The following is a 16,772-nucleotide window of genomic DNA, read 5'->3' as shown; positions in this document are numbered from 1 at the left end:
ACCAGCAGACATTTGGTAGAATGGAGTGTTGTGTGCCTACAAAATCTGGGAAATGAAGAGCCCAAAACAATGCTTATAACAAAACTGCTATGGAGTCAGCAGTTTAAGTTGCACTGGATTTAAAGACACTAAAATCGAAAATGTTTAGATTAAATGAGTGACCTATGTTTGGTGTCACATGCCTTTGTAACTGTTGAAATGTCATATTTTTGCACTTAGAATCAGCATTCTAGCTGCATGTGTAAAATTGCAAGTTAATTTAAAAAGCAACAAAAAAACATGACAGTTAGCTGAAAGTCTGGCTTAAGGAACTTGATTTTGCTTGACAGCTACCCCCATCAGGAGTGAAACTTGAGTCACAACTGTGTTCCCAGGCCTATCTGCCTTTTGCTGGCCACACTAAGGATATACCATCTCTCTGATAATTGAATTAAGGGGAGCCCCCTACAGAATACAGGAGCTCTGAACAATGTAACCCCCTTCACCCAGGCAGATGGTTTATGGCAGGAGTCGTAAATGGTCGTAAAAAGTGGCTTCCTCCTGAAGGAAAGGGGAGGAGCACTGCCTGTGAGAGCAAGCTGGCTTGGCAGAACTGGAAAAACCAGAAATTCAACCTTGTGCTGAGGGTAAACCACACCCCTTTGGAGCCAGAACATAACTTTAAAAAGATGGATCATTCATAGAGCGGACATGTGAAAATTTTATAAATGATACCATAATTCTTGTGATTTTTCTGCCCACAGTTTAAGAGGTTTTTCGAACCGGTGGCATGTTCAGGGGGGTTTTGGCGGAAAAGAGGATATTACTCAAAATGTGTGCATGTGAAAAATCTGACACTTCATCAACTAATGTCCATACTCCTTGCGCACATGTGTGTAAATTTGGGGTAATGTACGGTATCGCAAACCAGTTAAAAAGTGCAAAATATTGCCATTTCTGAATGCAAGCTCCCAGGAAGAGCAGAGTTTGAACAGGGTATACCTCCTGTGATATGTGATGGGTGCATGTAATTTCAAACCACTGTGTAGTTATGAAATATGTATTTGGTTCAAATCTAGATTTGTGTGTAAGTTGACAGGAGGAGTGGACTTTCTGCAGGCTGTAAAATGACATCACTCTGACACAACCTAGCTCCCCCAATCAAGTGAGAAATGGAAGTTTGACCAATGATAAGTGGAGAGGGGCTGGCTAGTGATTCTGCTCACACACACCCATTTTAAAAACACATAAAAGCAGAGAGACAGGACAGATAGGGACCTTCAAATCCATTTGCAGCTGGAAGCTCTGCCGGGAAAATCCATACTTTACCTCCATCAAACCTCCAGAGAGCCAAACTAGAGACTTCAATCTATCCAGAACTAGAGACCCAGACCAGACCAGCAGAGTAGAGCTGACCTGTTAGCAGAACCAGAGAGAGCTGACCCAGATCACTGTGAAGTGCAGAGACCAGAGGCGAGTCTAAAACCGGACCAGATCCGTGGCGTGGCCCATTTCATTCAAGAATATAGTGTGAGTACCTAGAAAACTGTGCAGAACCAATCTCTTAGTTAAAATAATATAATTCAATCCTATTTTAATCTAAGTAGAACTGTCTCTTAACTGTCACCTGTCATTTGTAAAGCTGTCACCTGTCATTTTCTAGTTGCAAGCTGCACTTGTCTTTTTGAACTTTAAAATTTCAAATCTGAAAAACGACCTTTATTTAATCGCTCATATCTCCGTGACCGTTTGTGCTAGAGACTTGCAGTAACTTTCATTTGGAAGCTGAGATCCTAGGCTTTCCTAGGACCCCAAAACGATAGTGATAGTCCTTGTATTTCTTCTGTAATAGCGCCCGGCGCATTCGCAAATTTTACCGCGATTTGCAAATTTCTCCACTTGCAAAAAGATAGCTGCTTTTGCTTTCCTCTGAAAGAAATTCGTTTGCCTCATAAAAACCATCCCTGCATCATTGCTAGTGTGAGCCTGGACTAATATTAACTAGATACCACTCACCCTGAACCTCTAGAGGGAATTAAAAGCATTTTAGCATATTTTTTCTTCATTGCCAGCACATATCAAAGCATTTTGCCTGTGTTTCCAACTTCTGTAGTCTAAGCTTGCTGGGGTTAACTGAATCACATTTAATTGCATTTCTGAGAACTGTGTGCTTCCTTCCATTTCCTTGCATTGCATAAAAGGGGGGGTGGATTGCCAGAGAAAAGTGATTACATTGTTTTGTTGAAATCCTATCAAGTTGTTTTCTGTACTGCATTTCATTCCACATTGCATCCATTTGAAACCATAAAAGTATTGTTGCTATCTTATCCATCCTATAACCACTCATCATTGATTATAAAGAAGTGTGCTAGTGCCAGATTCTCCGTTGTTAATCTTTATCATATCAGATTAAGTGTGCTATTCAATTATTAATTTATTATAAAGCGTGATATATATATATTGTTTAAATTATCAATTAAACCTTTTAACTTGCAAAACAGAACTACTTCTTGGCTCAGTGGGGTCAGGAGGATTCCAAGAGAGGGGTGTTATATAGGGGTAGTCATCCAGAACGCATGAACTGGACATAAAGATATATCAATAAGGGTCTTCATTCAGTATTATAGACTAGGCGTTGACTTGGCTGTAGTGTTGAATTGAATCCTCTTACAGTGGGGACCTAGTCTTTTGTGTCCTGGGATGCGCGGAGGAGTCTTCAGATTCCTCCTTGCTGCCCGGATTCGATGTGTACCCCCCCCCCACTGACCTAACTGGGCAGAGGTTTTCAGAATGTCCTTAGAGGGCCTACTCTCCCGGGGTTCCCCACTAAATTGGCTGTACTTGGGTGCCCATACCCGGATGCCCGCCCATCCATTCCTGGGAGGTACTGGCCTATGAGCCCCATACTTTTGGCTGGATAGTAATCTGCCATCCCTGTGGCCCTGGGCTCATGTGCGCCAGTGGACATGGGGGTGGCAGAGTCCAAGGACTGGGAGAGATGAAGGCCTCTGGTACTAGGGCTCCTGAGGTTATGCTCAAGTGTTTCCCTTTCCCAGCGAACCTCATCTCTGTCAGCCCCTGCTCCCTGTTGCCACGCCAGAGCCTGTGCTTTCAGTTCCTCAATCAAGGCCTTACTAGACTCTATCAGTCTCTCCTGCATGGCTATCTGTTGCTGGAGCCTATCATTGTGCTGGCAGAGAGCCTCATTCTCTCTCTGTGATTCTTGGTTAGTCTTGGAGTACTGGGCCGTCTTTGCTGCAGGAGGGTAACCTCCTGGGTACCGTCCCTACTGGCCTGCTCCTTTCTTGCCAGAGCATCTTGCACCCTCCTGGTGTGCTCTAACAAGTTCTGATGCTCTTTTTGGAGGTCACCCAGTCCCTGGAGGGCCAGGTGATTTTCTTCCATTTTCTTTTTTAAGTGGCAGACTTCCTGGCCTAAGATATCCCTTTCCTGAGTAAGAGCCTGCATCTCTGCCGCCAGGTCGTCCCTCTGCCTTTGAAGGGCACCAGATTTCTGGCGCTCTTCATCAAACTCTGCCTGGGTATCCAGGTCTTTCAAAATCAATGTATTGCTCTCCTCTTTTTCTATATCTAATTGGCTTTGCAGGGTGGCTACCTGCTTTGTGCATGCCCTGTTGAAATCTATCTGTTGCTCCAGCTTTTTCTGGCTCTGCAGTAGGGAATCCAAACCTTCTTGGTACTCCTTCTGCAAGGCCAGAAATCTGGTATCCTGGTCTGCCTTTTCCTGTTGCAGGATACCCATATCCTCTTTTATTTTTATGAGATACTGTCTACTATCATTTTCTGACTCCTGGCTCCTGTGCAGCCTCTGCTCAGAAGAGTCCAGGTCAGATTGGGCCTTCTCTAATGCCATCAGTTGCCTATTTGCCAGATCTTGGCCTTCAGCACATTTGTCCTGTATGGCTCCCATATATAAATATAAATATGCCGCTATCCTGGCAATCTTGTTGTGCTCATCGTTGGCTTTAGGGGCCATGTATAGTTCACTCAGGGCCACATGTAAGGGACCCTGATCTCTCCATATATCTGACCCTGTTGCAGTGATCTGGGGTGTGATTGCCTGCAACCACACCATCTGATCCTGTTCCGTCCACTCGCCTCTCACAAATAGCCTATGTAAGAGATGCTCTCTGGCTATTTTGATGTCTACTAGTGTTGTCATTCTGGAAATTGATTTCCTTCCTGACTTACAGAAGTTAGTATTTTATTTTGCAAAACAGACCGTTTCCTTGGAGCATTCCTTTGAGGAGTGCTTTTACAGTGTAACACAGCGTGGTGATCCAACAGGGTTTATGTATCCTGTCAGTCAGCACACTGTATTAAGCTGCACAAGTGGTAGATCTAATCCAGACGTCCCGTTACGAGCCCCCACTCTGTAAGTGACTCCAATCTAGTAATCCAACTAAGTCAACGCCTGGTCTGGGATGCCCAATGGAAGCCCTTATTTATATATTTTTATGACAAGTTCATAAATCTGGATGATGAACCCTTATATAACGCCCCTCTCTTTGAATCCCCCTGACCTCACTGAGCCAAGAAGTATGTTTGTTTTGCAAATTAAAAGATTTATTTGAAAAATTAAACTATATATATATATATATATATCACACTTTTCTGAATAAATTCACTTATGAATATAATGTTGATCAACAATGGGTAATGTCTCGGAAATAACACCGCAGTACAAACAATGGGTGACGGACGTCAACATATGCATTGCAATGGAACGCAGAGTATATATAGCCATGGGGTGTCCGAGGAAAGCAGACAAAATATGGAATAAATGGGAGGAAGCCCAATGACTGTACCAACCTGAACAATGGATGATAAGTCACAGTGTACAAAAGTAATCCAATCTGGCATATAGCGTGAGCTACAACGGACATTGCAAGACCCTTTTCTTTCCCTTCCTTTCCTTTTCTTTCTTCTTTTCTTTCTTCTTCTTCTTTCACCTGCCCAAGGACTGTTTCACTGGTCATATAGGTTGAATGTTTACATGAAGAATGTATGTTTTGCGATGTTAAGATGGAAAAAACAATAAAATGTGTTATAAAAAAAAACAATGGGTAATGTCACAGTAGCACAATTCTTTAATTACTTAGGAGTTGGTATAGAAAGGATAAGGTAGCAAAGAATACTTTGTATGGTTTCAATGATAAGCAATGATGGAAAGAATGCAGCACAGAAATAAACTGATATGGTTTCAACAATAGATAAGATTATCACTTTTTTCTTTATGACAACTCACTTCCCCCCCTATGCAATATGAAGAGATGGAAATGAGGGCACACAGGTTTTCAGTAATACAATCAAAAGCAGTTCAGTTCCCCCCCTAGCAAGCTTAGAGCAACCAGTATGCTTAAACAGTCAAAAATACTTTTACATGTGATTTGCAATGAAGTGAAAAATATGCGAAAAATAATTCACTATAGGAGATTCAGTGTAGGTGCAGCTACTTTGAATTACTTCAGGTCAACACTAGCAATGATTCAGGAATGATTATCAGGTTGAAAACGAATTTCAGCAGTGGAAAGCGAGAAGCAGCTATTTTTTACAAGTGATGAAATTGAGCCAATTTGCAATTCGCAGCATTTTTTCCGAGTGCGCCGATCCCGATTACGGTCGCTTCTAGGACATACGGTTCAAAAGATACGGACGTTTTTGTGAAGGTAGATTTTCAGAATGAAGTCAAGATTTCAGAATGACAATTTCGCTTTGACAGGTTGGAAATCACAGAATGGACACACGATTTCTATGCAGTTCGGGACAGGTTGAAATGGATGGGATAAACTAAGAGATGACTATGCACACTTCTGGCTGGATACTCACTCCTAATTTTGGACCGAAATTGGCCTTGGACTGCACTCTCGCCACGGGACGGTCTCTGCCACTGGTTCTGCTCACAGCGTCTGGTCTGGGTCTGCTATCGGCACTGCACAGCGGTCTGGTCAGGGTCTGCTACCGACACTGCACAGCGGTCTGGTCTGGTCAGCCTCTTGAACTGGACCTAACGGTTCTGGATACAGCTCTGCTTTCTGGGTCTGGTTCTGGCACAGAGTTCTAGCCAGAAGCAGAAACAGCACAGCCCGGCTGTTTTATTCTGATGTGCCCCTTGGAAGTCTGGGGTAAAATCAGTTTGCAAGATTGGAAGGCCAGCTGAGACGAGTTCAGCTTGCAGTAGGCCCTCTGCTTCAATGTTCTGGAATCTGGAGTCTGGTTTTCTTGTGCAGAGCGTCCCGCCAATCTTCAGGTGATGAGTGAATCTGGAAGTTTTTTACTAAGGCTTGCCATCCTTACTTATAGCAGAAATTGCATCTCCAAAATGGGTGTGAGCGTGGGAATAACTAAGCCTACCCCTCACAACTTATCATTGGCCAAATTCTCCTCTCTCCCTTGATTGTTGATTGGGGGAAGGAAATGGAGTGTCATCATGATGAGGTATGTTTATGGGTCAGAGAATCCTCCCCTTGTCACTTTGCACACAAATCTATTTTTGATTCAAATGCATATTTATCTATGTACAATTTTTCTAATATTATATGTCCAGTTAACATATTTTCTGTAGCACCAAACCATCCGATCCCTGTGTTTGTAAGATGTTGTGTCCACTTCTGACAGGATTCTGCCCTTTTCATCCAGAACACGATCTAAATTTTTCCAGAATTTACACAAATGTGCGCAAGGAATATGGGCATCAGATGATGAAGTGTCAGATTTTTAACAAACAGACATTTGGAGTAATACCCTATTTTCCACTACTACCCCCCAGAGTCCTAGCACCTCTTAAAATGTGCACCGAAAAATCACAGGAATAATGATATTATTTATATAATTTTGATAATTTTGTACTATGAATTATCCATCTTTTTAAAATTAGCTCTGGCCCAGATGGGTGTGGTTAAGTCCCAAAGCACATGGGGGAATTTCTGGTTTGTCCACTTCCTCCAAGCTCAGCTAGCTCACACAGGCAGTGCCCCTCCCAGTTCCTTCCAAGAGGAAGCCATTTACGACCTCCTGATTTAGCAATTGCTTTGAGCCAAGGGAAGTTCATTGTTCCGTTTCCCTGCAGTCCCAGGTACCCCTCCCCTGATTCAATCAGAGAGGTGTAATCTCCCTTTGGTGGGGGCAGCAGAAGGCAGGCCAGGCCTGGGAATGCAGTTGCTGGCCAAGTTTCAACTCCTGTCGGGGGTAGTTGCCGGTCAGAATTCAATCCCTTTAAGCCAGGCTTCAGCCAAATGTCACTTTTGTTCCAATTTTTCTTCAATCAAATCAAACTTACAATTTTTACACATGCAGCCAGAATGCTGATTCTAAGTTCAAAACTATGACATTTAAACAGTTGCAACCTATGTGACACTCAAAGGTAGGTCACTCCTTTATTTTAAACATTTCGATTTTAGTGGCTTTAAATCCAATTTCGCTTAAGCTGCTGACATCCACAGCTCAGCCAGTTTTGTTATGAACATAATTTTAGGCTCTTCATCTTTCCAGATTTTGTATGCACACAAGACTTCATTCTACCAGACGTCTGCTGGTGTTCAGTAAGATTTTTGAATATCTTGCAATGTTTGAAATAGGCATTTTGAGCTTGCATTCAGAGAAACAAAGGTGATTTCAAAGCGCTTTTTGAGCTAACCGGCATTGCTGTTTTTCCTTTGGCACCACGTTTCACTCATGGTGCTTCTGGCCCATCACGCTCGCACTGGTGGGTGGCAGGTCAGGCGACCATTTTGGTGTGTGCAAAAACTGTGCAGTTTTCCTGGATTCTGGCGCAAATGTGGGCTTTTTGGCCATCTTGGATTTTCTAAGCCCACAGCACCAAATGTTGCAGCATAATAACTCGAACATGGGTCAATACACCTGACACATCTGAGGTGAAGAAAAGGATGAAGACCTTCCTTTTCAACTCCCCTCATGAGTAAAACCCCACCCCTGACTTGTGCAACATTGCTGTTTGTCTCTTCCGCTTTGTGTGCACTCAGAAGCCTTCGGGCATGCAGCGCTTTATAAAAAATTTAAAATAATTAATTCTCAGTAGCTTTTTCATAGGAATTTTCCCATTGAAAAGATTTGTAAGGCAGTTTTATGGGGTAGTGAGATGTCTTCAGTGGGGCAGATGCATCACAGGCTCACAACACCATAGCTCTTGTTGTGTTCTGTTTAGTCTGTTCCTCCAGCAGATATGAGAATCTTGAACATACACAGACTTTCATATAAGTAGTTTAGGTAGCATATCCTCAAGCCTAAGGTCATCAGATAACTGGCAAATCCTTCCCAGCCTTTCCACCAATCTCTACATTGAACCCTCACATACTTCATGCACACATCACGCACCAACATTCCATTTAATCTGTTTTGGGTTATAATTCATTCAAGCATGCCAATATACCCACATTAATACATGCTGGTCACTAATTGCACATTCTAGATATCACACGCGCATTATAACTCTGTACCATCTTCCCACTTGCAATTGGAACAAGAACATGCACAATACAGCCTGCCTCTACACTAGAAAAAGGACAATAGACCTACCCACTGTCTATGGAACAGCAGCCCAGGGAGGATAAATAAGTCAAAGACTAACTCCACATATTAGCACAAAAAACAAAAGAACTGTACAGGCACCACAAGATACACGTCCCCAAATAGGGGAAGACCGGCACAGAGCAAATACCAGAGACATACGCTACACTGTTCTGAAAACATCCAGAAAATCTACTATGGTACATTAGCTGTACAAATGAATGTTTCTAACCATACTGCAGGCATGCATACATACTGTCTTGTCATGGTACTGAAAAGCAACACCCCAACACACAGACATGCACCATGACCATAATGAGGAATGTTCTAGCAGCCTATACTTGAGCGTGCTGCCAGTAGTGTTTGCCCAACATCTTCTACACCGGACATCCCATGCACATGAATGCTCATCTAGTTACTATTAGTCCATGCATCCATATGCACATTATTCCCTTAGTCAGACCCCAAATGTCTGATGTTTATCCCCGGTACACATACACACATACATGCCTTAGCATCACTTACTACATCCAGTCATAAATGCAAAGTAGTATTTCATAGAGCACTTAAAAAAAAAGCTCCAGTCCACCCATCTTCAGTGTCCTTTGACGCTAATGAGAAGTTTGAAGTTGCTGATATTTTTGACTCTTTAAACAATCAAAGGCATTTACAGTATTTGGTTTGTTGGAGGGATCATCCTGTTTGCGATAGGTCTATGTGATATACTGTTAGTCAGTATTGTGGAGTAAGGCATCAGGTGTGTTAGGGCGAATTCTCAAAATGTGCTAATTTCCCTTACCTTTTGAGACCCCCAGCAACTTTGCTGGATTTCTAGGATTTGATTTGTTACCCGAGAAGAGTGTGAGCATTTTTTTTTCACACTCTTCCATGTATTTTGTGTGTGTTTTTACTTTTGTGTTCTTTTGTTATGGAGTTTTAAAACAACTCCAGTGGCATCATCTTTTTGTGTGTGTCACACAGCACCTTCAGTGCAGCAGCACAGGGGTGTCTTTCAGACTCCCCAAGGTTTAAATACCTTCTCTGGGACTGACTACCATCTCTCAGAGCATGTAAAGTTAAATTGACTTTACTAGTCTCTTTAAATTTACTGACGCAGCACACACTATCTTCGTATAGAGCGCTGTAGGGGTTGCCTAGCTTCCCCTGAGTCAAAACACTCATGTAACAGTAAAATGGTACCCTTTCCTACTTTAAATGGCTGGTGGCAGTGTTTTAGATCAACTACCGTGATTTTTCCCGACCGCTAACAGTAGCAAAAAATTGGGTCAGCCATGTTTTTCAATATGGCGCCCAAGACCTATCTGTAAAAACAGACTCTGGTCATCTTTTTTCGCCATTTCTTTTAGGAAAGGTCCTTCTTGTGTTTGTCCCTGCGCGCCAAACCAGGTTTGGTCCCTTTGTTCATTGGCCTTTTGCGGGCTTCAGTGCTGAAGCCTTCCTCTGGCACCTGAGTGTCTGGGATGGACAGGATGGTGAGGGAGGTGCCCGAAACTCCCTGTGCTTAGTCTCCTAGGAGACCTGAATGCACCCTGGCGTGATTGGCCGGCTGGCTGTCCGGCAAGGACAGCCACCCTGCTGTGTGAGTGACAGCCAGGCTGGAATGAATGGGGGAAAACTGTTTAAAAGCAGGTCTCTGGGACTTGGAAAGCAGAGTCGACCACTGGAACGAAAGAACCGAAGAGTAGAGGAAGGAAGAGGACTGCTGCAACTCCTGGATGACTGGTGAAGCCCTGCTGCAGGTCCGAATTGACTGAAACTCCGACGACAGAGACTCCCTTCAAGGTTAACTTCTTCCCTTAAGTTTGGTGGGAACAACCAACTCGTAAGCCACCTGGACACCGTCCGTTTCTGGTCGAATTTTCATCAGAGTGCTGTTGAAAACCGGATAGCCAGAGGGAAGGAAACCAGCTTGTGGACTTTAAGGCACTTGCACCTTAAACCAATGTCTTGCTACAGCTTTCAGCCTCTTCCCTGGGCAGTGCAGGAACCTCCCGACGTCCTCCTTCTTGGCCCCATGACTGAAGCCCAGGAACAGTGAGATCTGCTCGAACTGCCAGGAAAAACTGCCTCAGCTACAGCTTTCTTCATTGACAAGGTACTGTGCAAATGCGGTCCGGAACTATTTTCGGCCCTCGAGAAAGTGCGTGAAACTTTCCTCAACTTCGAAGGCTTGTCCTTCCCTAAACATTCGTCAAACTTTTCGCCTAGCCAAATACTTTAAAAATCAGTGGCAAAGACTTAACCATTATATACCAGAACTGTGCTATCCTATACAAAAGACTCTGAACCATTGACTTTGGCCCAGGCCTATTGAGAAGAATTGCTGGTTGTATTTAACTGAAACCCTTTGCCCTGCTTATGAATGTATTTGGGCTGTCTATTCTTATAACTTTGTCTTTTCCCTCCTTTATTCAGTATCTGAAGTGCCATTTTGCTCCCACTTCATTTTGGAGCTAAACTTGTTCAGTTACTTACCGGTTGGATTTTTGTGGTGTATTAGTGTGTGATATTGAACTGCTTATGCTAGTGTAATGTTTTCTAACTGACTGCATAAATAAATGTATATTATTTTACCAAGAAACCTTGAGTAAGTGTATATTTGAATCACTGTATTTGTTGGTCCTTTGTGTAACTTGTTCTACTGCTCACTTAAACTCTTGCGATAAGTCTGGCTGCTCAGCCATCGCTACCACTTTACTGTGTAGTATAGGCTTGTACCAAAGGTGAACTTGTGCTTACACCTGTAGTCTTGATTGCCTGTAGTGGTCCCAAAGGGTACTGCAGGTGATTCTGCTTAACAAGGTGCAGCTTGAGTATCAAGTCATGTGTAGCAGCCCGGGGCTTCAGTGACTCCTGTAGTGTGGTTTTTTCAATGACAGTCATGGGCAAAATGCCTACCATATTTTCAACTTTACCCACCCTTTTAAGTATTCACAGTTGGAATCAAAGATGGCGGTTGCAACTTCCTTCCTGTTACGTGAAAACCGTGCTGTATTTAAGGCAGCCGATGACCGGGGGAAGGCGCATTGTAATTACTTTCTTTACCATGGTCCACGCCAGATTCCTTGCTGCTTGCATAATGGCCCCTTTTGCTAAGAAATCTGGTCATGATTCTGTACCTGCCCAGATTGTTTTTATACGCTGTTCTTGCCCCACCCAGCTCTGTGAGGCACAACACGAGCGTCTTACATACCTATACTATTGTGGTGGCATAGTGTCTTTTGGGAACAGTCAACCATATCTTCAGGGAATGCAGGCTAGAACGGCGTATATGCAGCTCTGTTTTCTCAGTGCATCTGAAGTGGGCGCTCCCACATCTAATTGCAATTGGCAGTATTACCCAATTTAAATAAAAATGATGCTGTTTATGTTGACCTTTTATTTATAGCTTCATGACGCATCTTCTTACATGAATATTAAGATGAAAAGGGGCCCATGAAATACAGAATGATGTAACAAACCAAATTGTTGGGGTAGTGATGTTATTGGATAGTAATGCATTTATTCTTTCTTTAAAGGCACACACAGAAGCCGATGTATTTGATCGTGGATTGACCGCATTGGTACAAGTTAGTGCAGTTGTTGGCCCGTTTCTTAATGATCACCTGAAACAACTACTAACAAGTGTGAGTACTAAAACTGTACTAATAATATTACTTGTCAGGATTACTTGGAGTACTTATAATTGGCCTTCGTAAGATCTGTTGACAAATGTTACATGTCGTTGCTCTCTGTCCTTAATATGTTATCCTTATCATATCAAGACATGTTTTTGTAGTGTGGAAGGGATGTCAAAGTAATTTTTAAATTACATATTAACAAAATAAATATAGATTTTCCTCTTATTTTTAAATACCGTCAGGTGTCTGCACAATGGAAGTAAAGGCAATACTCCCAAGGTCAGAGCCTGTTCAGGCTTGATTGTGCGACTGTGAGCAAAATGAGTGGTCATCCTCTCTAGGTTCCTTAAAGGAGAGGTTCACTCAAAATGTGTATTGCTTCAAACTATTGATAAATAATAAAAGTATAAAATCCTTTACAATTTTTTTCAATCTAAAATGACAACGTTATGTGCTCTAAAGTCCTGCTTTTCAAAGGTTTGCGAGCATCGATTTTGTGTAGTGTGTATTGTTTCTTTCATTCAATGCCCAGGCGTCAATAAGCAATACAAGCCCCTTTCAATGAGCACCAGGACATTTTTAATATTGTGATAATACAAAGATTATTTGTCCTGACCTTTCTTGTCCCATTGGAAGTTCCATGAGCGGAGCAGGACTTTGCAAACAGTGCACAACGGTGGTTCAAGACTCAACATTGAGCATGCACTCGAGTTGAAAGAAAATATTACTGCAATGGAAACACACACACTGGGAATGAGCATCTGCACTTGTCAAAGAAATGCTAACTGGAGGGAAAGGTATTTACTTGCGACCAGGAGAACTAGAGAGCCGAATCGGCCATCTTCTATAACACAGCTGCCTTCCTGATCTCAACATGGCATATCTTCTTTTTTGAGAGTCTGGCCACAGGGTGAATCCAATATTTTAAAAATGCACTACTCATGTTAAAGTGGGGCTAGAAGCCAGAGAGCTGAAGTGGAGTTTGGAACCATTATTGAAACACGTGAGAAATATAACTCAAGCACGGATTGACTACTGGTCAGGTAATCATTTACAAAGGACTTTAATTGGTAATGCCCCCTACAAGGGTTATATTGCTATTAGTAACACGGCACATTTACCAGGGCACTGATTAGTGCATTATTCTCAAGTTGAGAAATGGCGTGTTAACCGTTTAACCGTTTCTCAACTCGAGAAATTTTTTTTAAAAAAAGATGGCTGCCATGGAACAGAGAGAAGGGAACTGCACCTAGTCCCTTCTCCCTTTTCATGGTGGCTGTTCTCGAGTTTGAGACGTGACTGGCAACACTACTGTTCTTGGCACTAGTGAGGGACAAGGAAGTGCAAGGTAAAGGGGGGATTTGGGGTATGTGAAAAGGAGCCTGGGGAAGGGGAGGAGAACGCGGGGGGGGGGAGCACTTAACTGATTAGCGGCGAGAGAAGATGGCGGCCTCCCGCTCTGAGGAGGCTGAGAGCAGGGTCTGAACCGTGTCGTATAGATCCTGTTCTGAGCCTCCTCATTGATTCGGAGTCAGCCACACCCCTCTCGCCGGTTACTAATTATCGGTAACAAAGCTACAAATGGGAAAACAAACCCACCAAGCAGAGCACTCATTTGGACAATTAATATTCAAACACTAGTATAATATGAGACCGAAGACGTTTTTGAGATCCATTCTGACCACATATCCCTTAAGTGGCTCATGAAGATAAATCAAGAGAATCTAACATTGCTCATATGGTCCAATATCCCCCAGGTCATTTACTTCACCATAGAGCATAAGCCTGGATCCGAGCATAACAATTCTGAAGGTCTGTCCAGAAAGTATTCCCAACTGGAACAGGAGATCCATGCAGGGGTGGGTTGGCTCCCCTAACCTCATTTGTGTATGGGAAGCATTAGTAAAGGATTTTCATTTTACAGTTTTCCAGTCTCTTTCAATGGGACTATTTCAAAGAATATATGCCAACTCTGTGTGATGCGGGTCCTATTTTTAATGTGTGAGGTTTTTCCACCCCCTCACTCCACTCATTTCATTCTGAGGGGTAATTCTGTGAATGCAGAAGGACCCTGTTAGCCTACTGCTTATAGCACTACTAAGGTTAGTAGTTCAGGAGAATCCGGTTCACTAATTCTTTTTACTTTAAGTGCTTTTTATGCGTACGCTGTGTAGCTTAGACTGGGTTGGTGGCAGTGTTAAACCCTTTTTACATTTTTTGGTGCAATCCTATGCACCGTAACCATATTTCTACCACATGGTAACCTTTTGACAAATATGGTAGTCAGAATATCTAACCTTGTTGCGTGTGTCCTGTCTCCACTCACTGGATTTGTTGTCGGCCTTCTTCATGTGCAGGGGTAGAAAATGGTTATATTTGGTTGTGCTCTTTTGCATTTTCTAGCCAGAGCCCAAGAAGAGTTTGTGTGTTTGGGAACTGGCTTGGATTGGGATAATGAGCCCGACATCCTGATACACATTCAAGTAAGGGAGATATCACAAATACATCTGAGCGGTGTGATAGGTCAGGAGAAGGCAGACCAATATTTTCCATTTGAAAGGATGTTTATTGAAAATAATCGAAAAATGCCTAATATTCCCTTTTCTAAGGGTTTCCCTACCCAACATCACTAAACTAATGTGCTAGTCATCTTGTCTAAAGTCCAAAGTAAGTCTGTCCTCTGTCCAAAAGCTAATCCTTACTGATGCTACCTCTTATCCTAAATAACTAAAGATAATGAGAATGAATCCCTTCTACTGGGGTTGCTTTGCCAGCAAGTATTTCTCAGTTTAGGATCTTCAAGTAGCTTCTTGCTATTTCCTGTACCAGTTTGTTCAGTTCTTTCAAGGGATTTCTCGACATCCTTTTGTTTAGTTCTGTTTGAGCTATCGCGTTCCTCTCTCTAGGCGCTCTGGCCTCTGAATATTTATTTAATCTGCTCCTCTCAACAATTGTTGGAAACTGTTCTTTTCCTGACCCCAGTTTGTTTAATTTTGTTGTTCCTTGAATATTATTATCCCTTGTGGTATTCCTGTCTTCACACTGGGATCTGTGTAATGCACCCAGTGACCTGTTTTACTCCTTTTATAAGCTTTCCATTAATTGGGACAAATAATAATAATAATAACAAGAAATAGGAGCCGACAAACTTTTAAAAGGATTTGCTGTCAAGCGTGCGCACAGGGCCCTGATGAGGAAACCACGACCTGGAGCCCCCCCTTCGGGCGATAATAGCAAAGATCTTGAACTATAAAGACAGAGAGAAGATCCTGGAGTACTTTCGCAAAGGTGGAACAATCGAAAGGGCATCTGCAACCATCGCAGCATACCCTGACTACACCATGTTGGTGCAGAGATAGCGTTATAGCTATGTGGCGATCAAGAGGAGATTGCGTATGGCTGGAATCAAGTACATGCTTTTGTATCTCGCAAAGCTCAAGGTCCTGCAACCCCGGAGGACGCAACGGCATGGCTGGATATGCAGGGTTGTCTGGAACAAGGCGATAAGCAAGATCACGATAAGTGAGGGGATCACATTATGTAGGATGCAAAGATGGAGAAGGGGGGGCCCTGGGGAAAAATAAAAGGATTGTCGCATGGGTAACAGGGGCGGGGCGAGGACAGATAACATTGAAAATTGCAATAAGAGACATTTGGACTTGTTCGACTAGAATATAAAATGTGAATGTCTATTGGGTAGCACTAAGCGCGCTCACTTGGAAGCAAACAGGAGTGGCAAGATGGAAACAACCTACCCCCAGTAGTTAGAGTAGTAGGGCTGCCATTAGGGTGACTTCACCCTGCTAAGCCGCCAGTAACGGCAATTGCCAGAAAATGGCTAGATGCGTGGGTGCCTGCGATCCAGGGATGGAGCTGGTCAAAAGTTGGGTAGGCTGTTGTGGCGGGTGGAAATGGAGGGGAGTGAGTTGGGGCAGGGAAGGGAGGCGGGAGGGAGGAAGGTTGGGAAGTTTGAAGTGTTTGTTGTTTGGGGAAGTTTATGTTGGGAAACGAGCCCGCATAGAATGGAAATGTATTTGGTCATGGACTGCACTTGTGGTGGGAGGAGAGAAACCCTGATATGCCATAGGGGATCTTAAAATAATTACTTGGAACGTCAGAGGGCTCAATAGTTATCTAAAGAGAAATAAGGTCATGCTATACCTGCGCAGACAGAAAGTAGACATAGCCCTGCTGCAGGAGACTCATCTTACGCAAGACAAGATGGAGATAATCCGGAAGAAATGGAGGGGGACTGTGGTGGGTGCATCATATTCGGCCTATGCCAATGGAGTGATCATTTGGGTGGCGCACACATGTCCCGTTCCAACTGTTACAGTCCACGGTGGAGGCAGACGGGAGGATGGTCATGATGAGAGAGCTGTTGGAAAACAGGGAGATAAGCATCATAAACATGTACGCCCCGAACCAAAATACGGCGGTATATTTTAGAACCTTATGCAACAAACTCAGTACGTGCTTAGGACGGGCGGTGATCTGGGGAGGAGATTTCAACTGCGTGTTAAACCCCGGGGTAGGTAGGTCAGATGGTAAAATGGATAGACCCACCCCAGCTGCAAGAGCACTGCATACGCTGTTGGATGATTTC

At 43.2% G+C, this 16,772-nt stretch overlaps 1 protein-coding gene across 4 annotated transcripts in view; it reads left to right on the top strand.

The window, feature by feature from the left end:
* Positions 1 to 16,772, top strand: part of PACRGL (parkin coregulated like) — a 344,780-nt gene that overhangs the window by 235,452 nt on the left and 92,556 nt on the right. For all 4 annotated transcript variants that reach the window (XM_069631890.1, XM_069631888.1, XM_069631887.1 and 1 more), the window contains one exon: positions 12,065 to 12,172. In XM_069631890.1, coding sequence (XP_069487991.1) covers positions 12,065 to 12,172 — 108 coding nt within the window. The remainder of the gene's footprint in view (positions 1 to 12,064; positions 12,173 to 16,772) is intronic.

The sequence above is a fragment of the Ambystoma mexicanum genome, chromosome 6q (genome assembly GCF_040938575.1).
Source record: "Ambystoma mexicanum isolate Mex_15411 chromosome 6q, UKY_AmexF1_1, whole genome shotgun sequence".
NCBI classification, from domain to species: domain Eukaryota; kingdom Metazoa; phylum Chordata; class Amphibia; order Caudata; family Ambystomatidae; genus Ambystoma; species Ambystoma mexicanum.
This window is presented reverse-complemented; position numbering and strand designations above follow the sequence as displayed.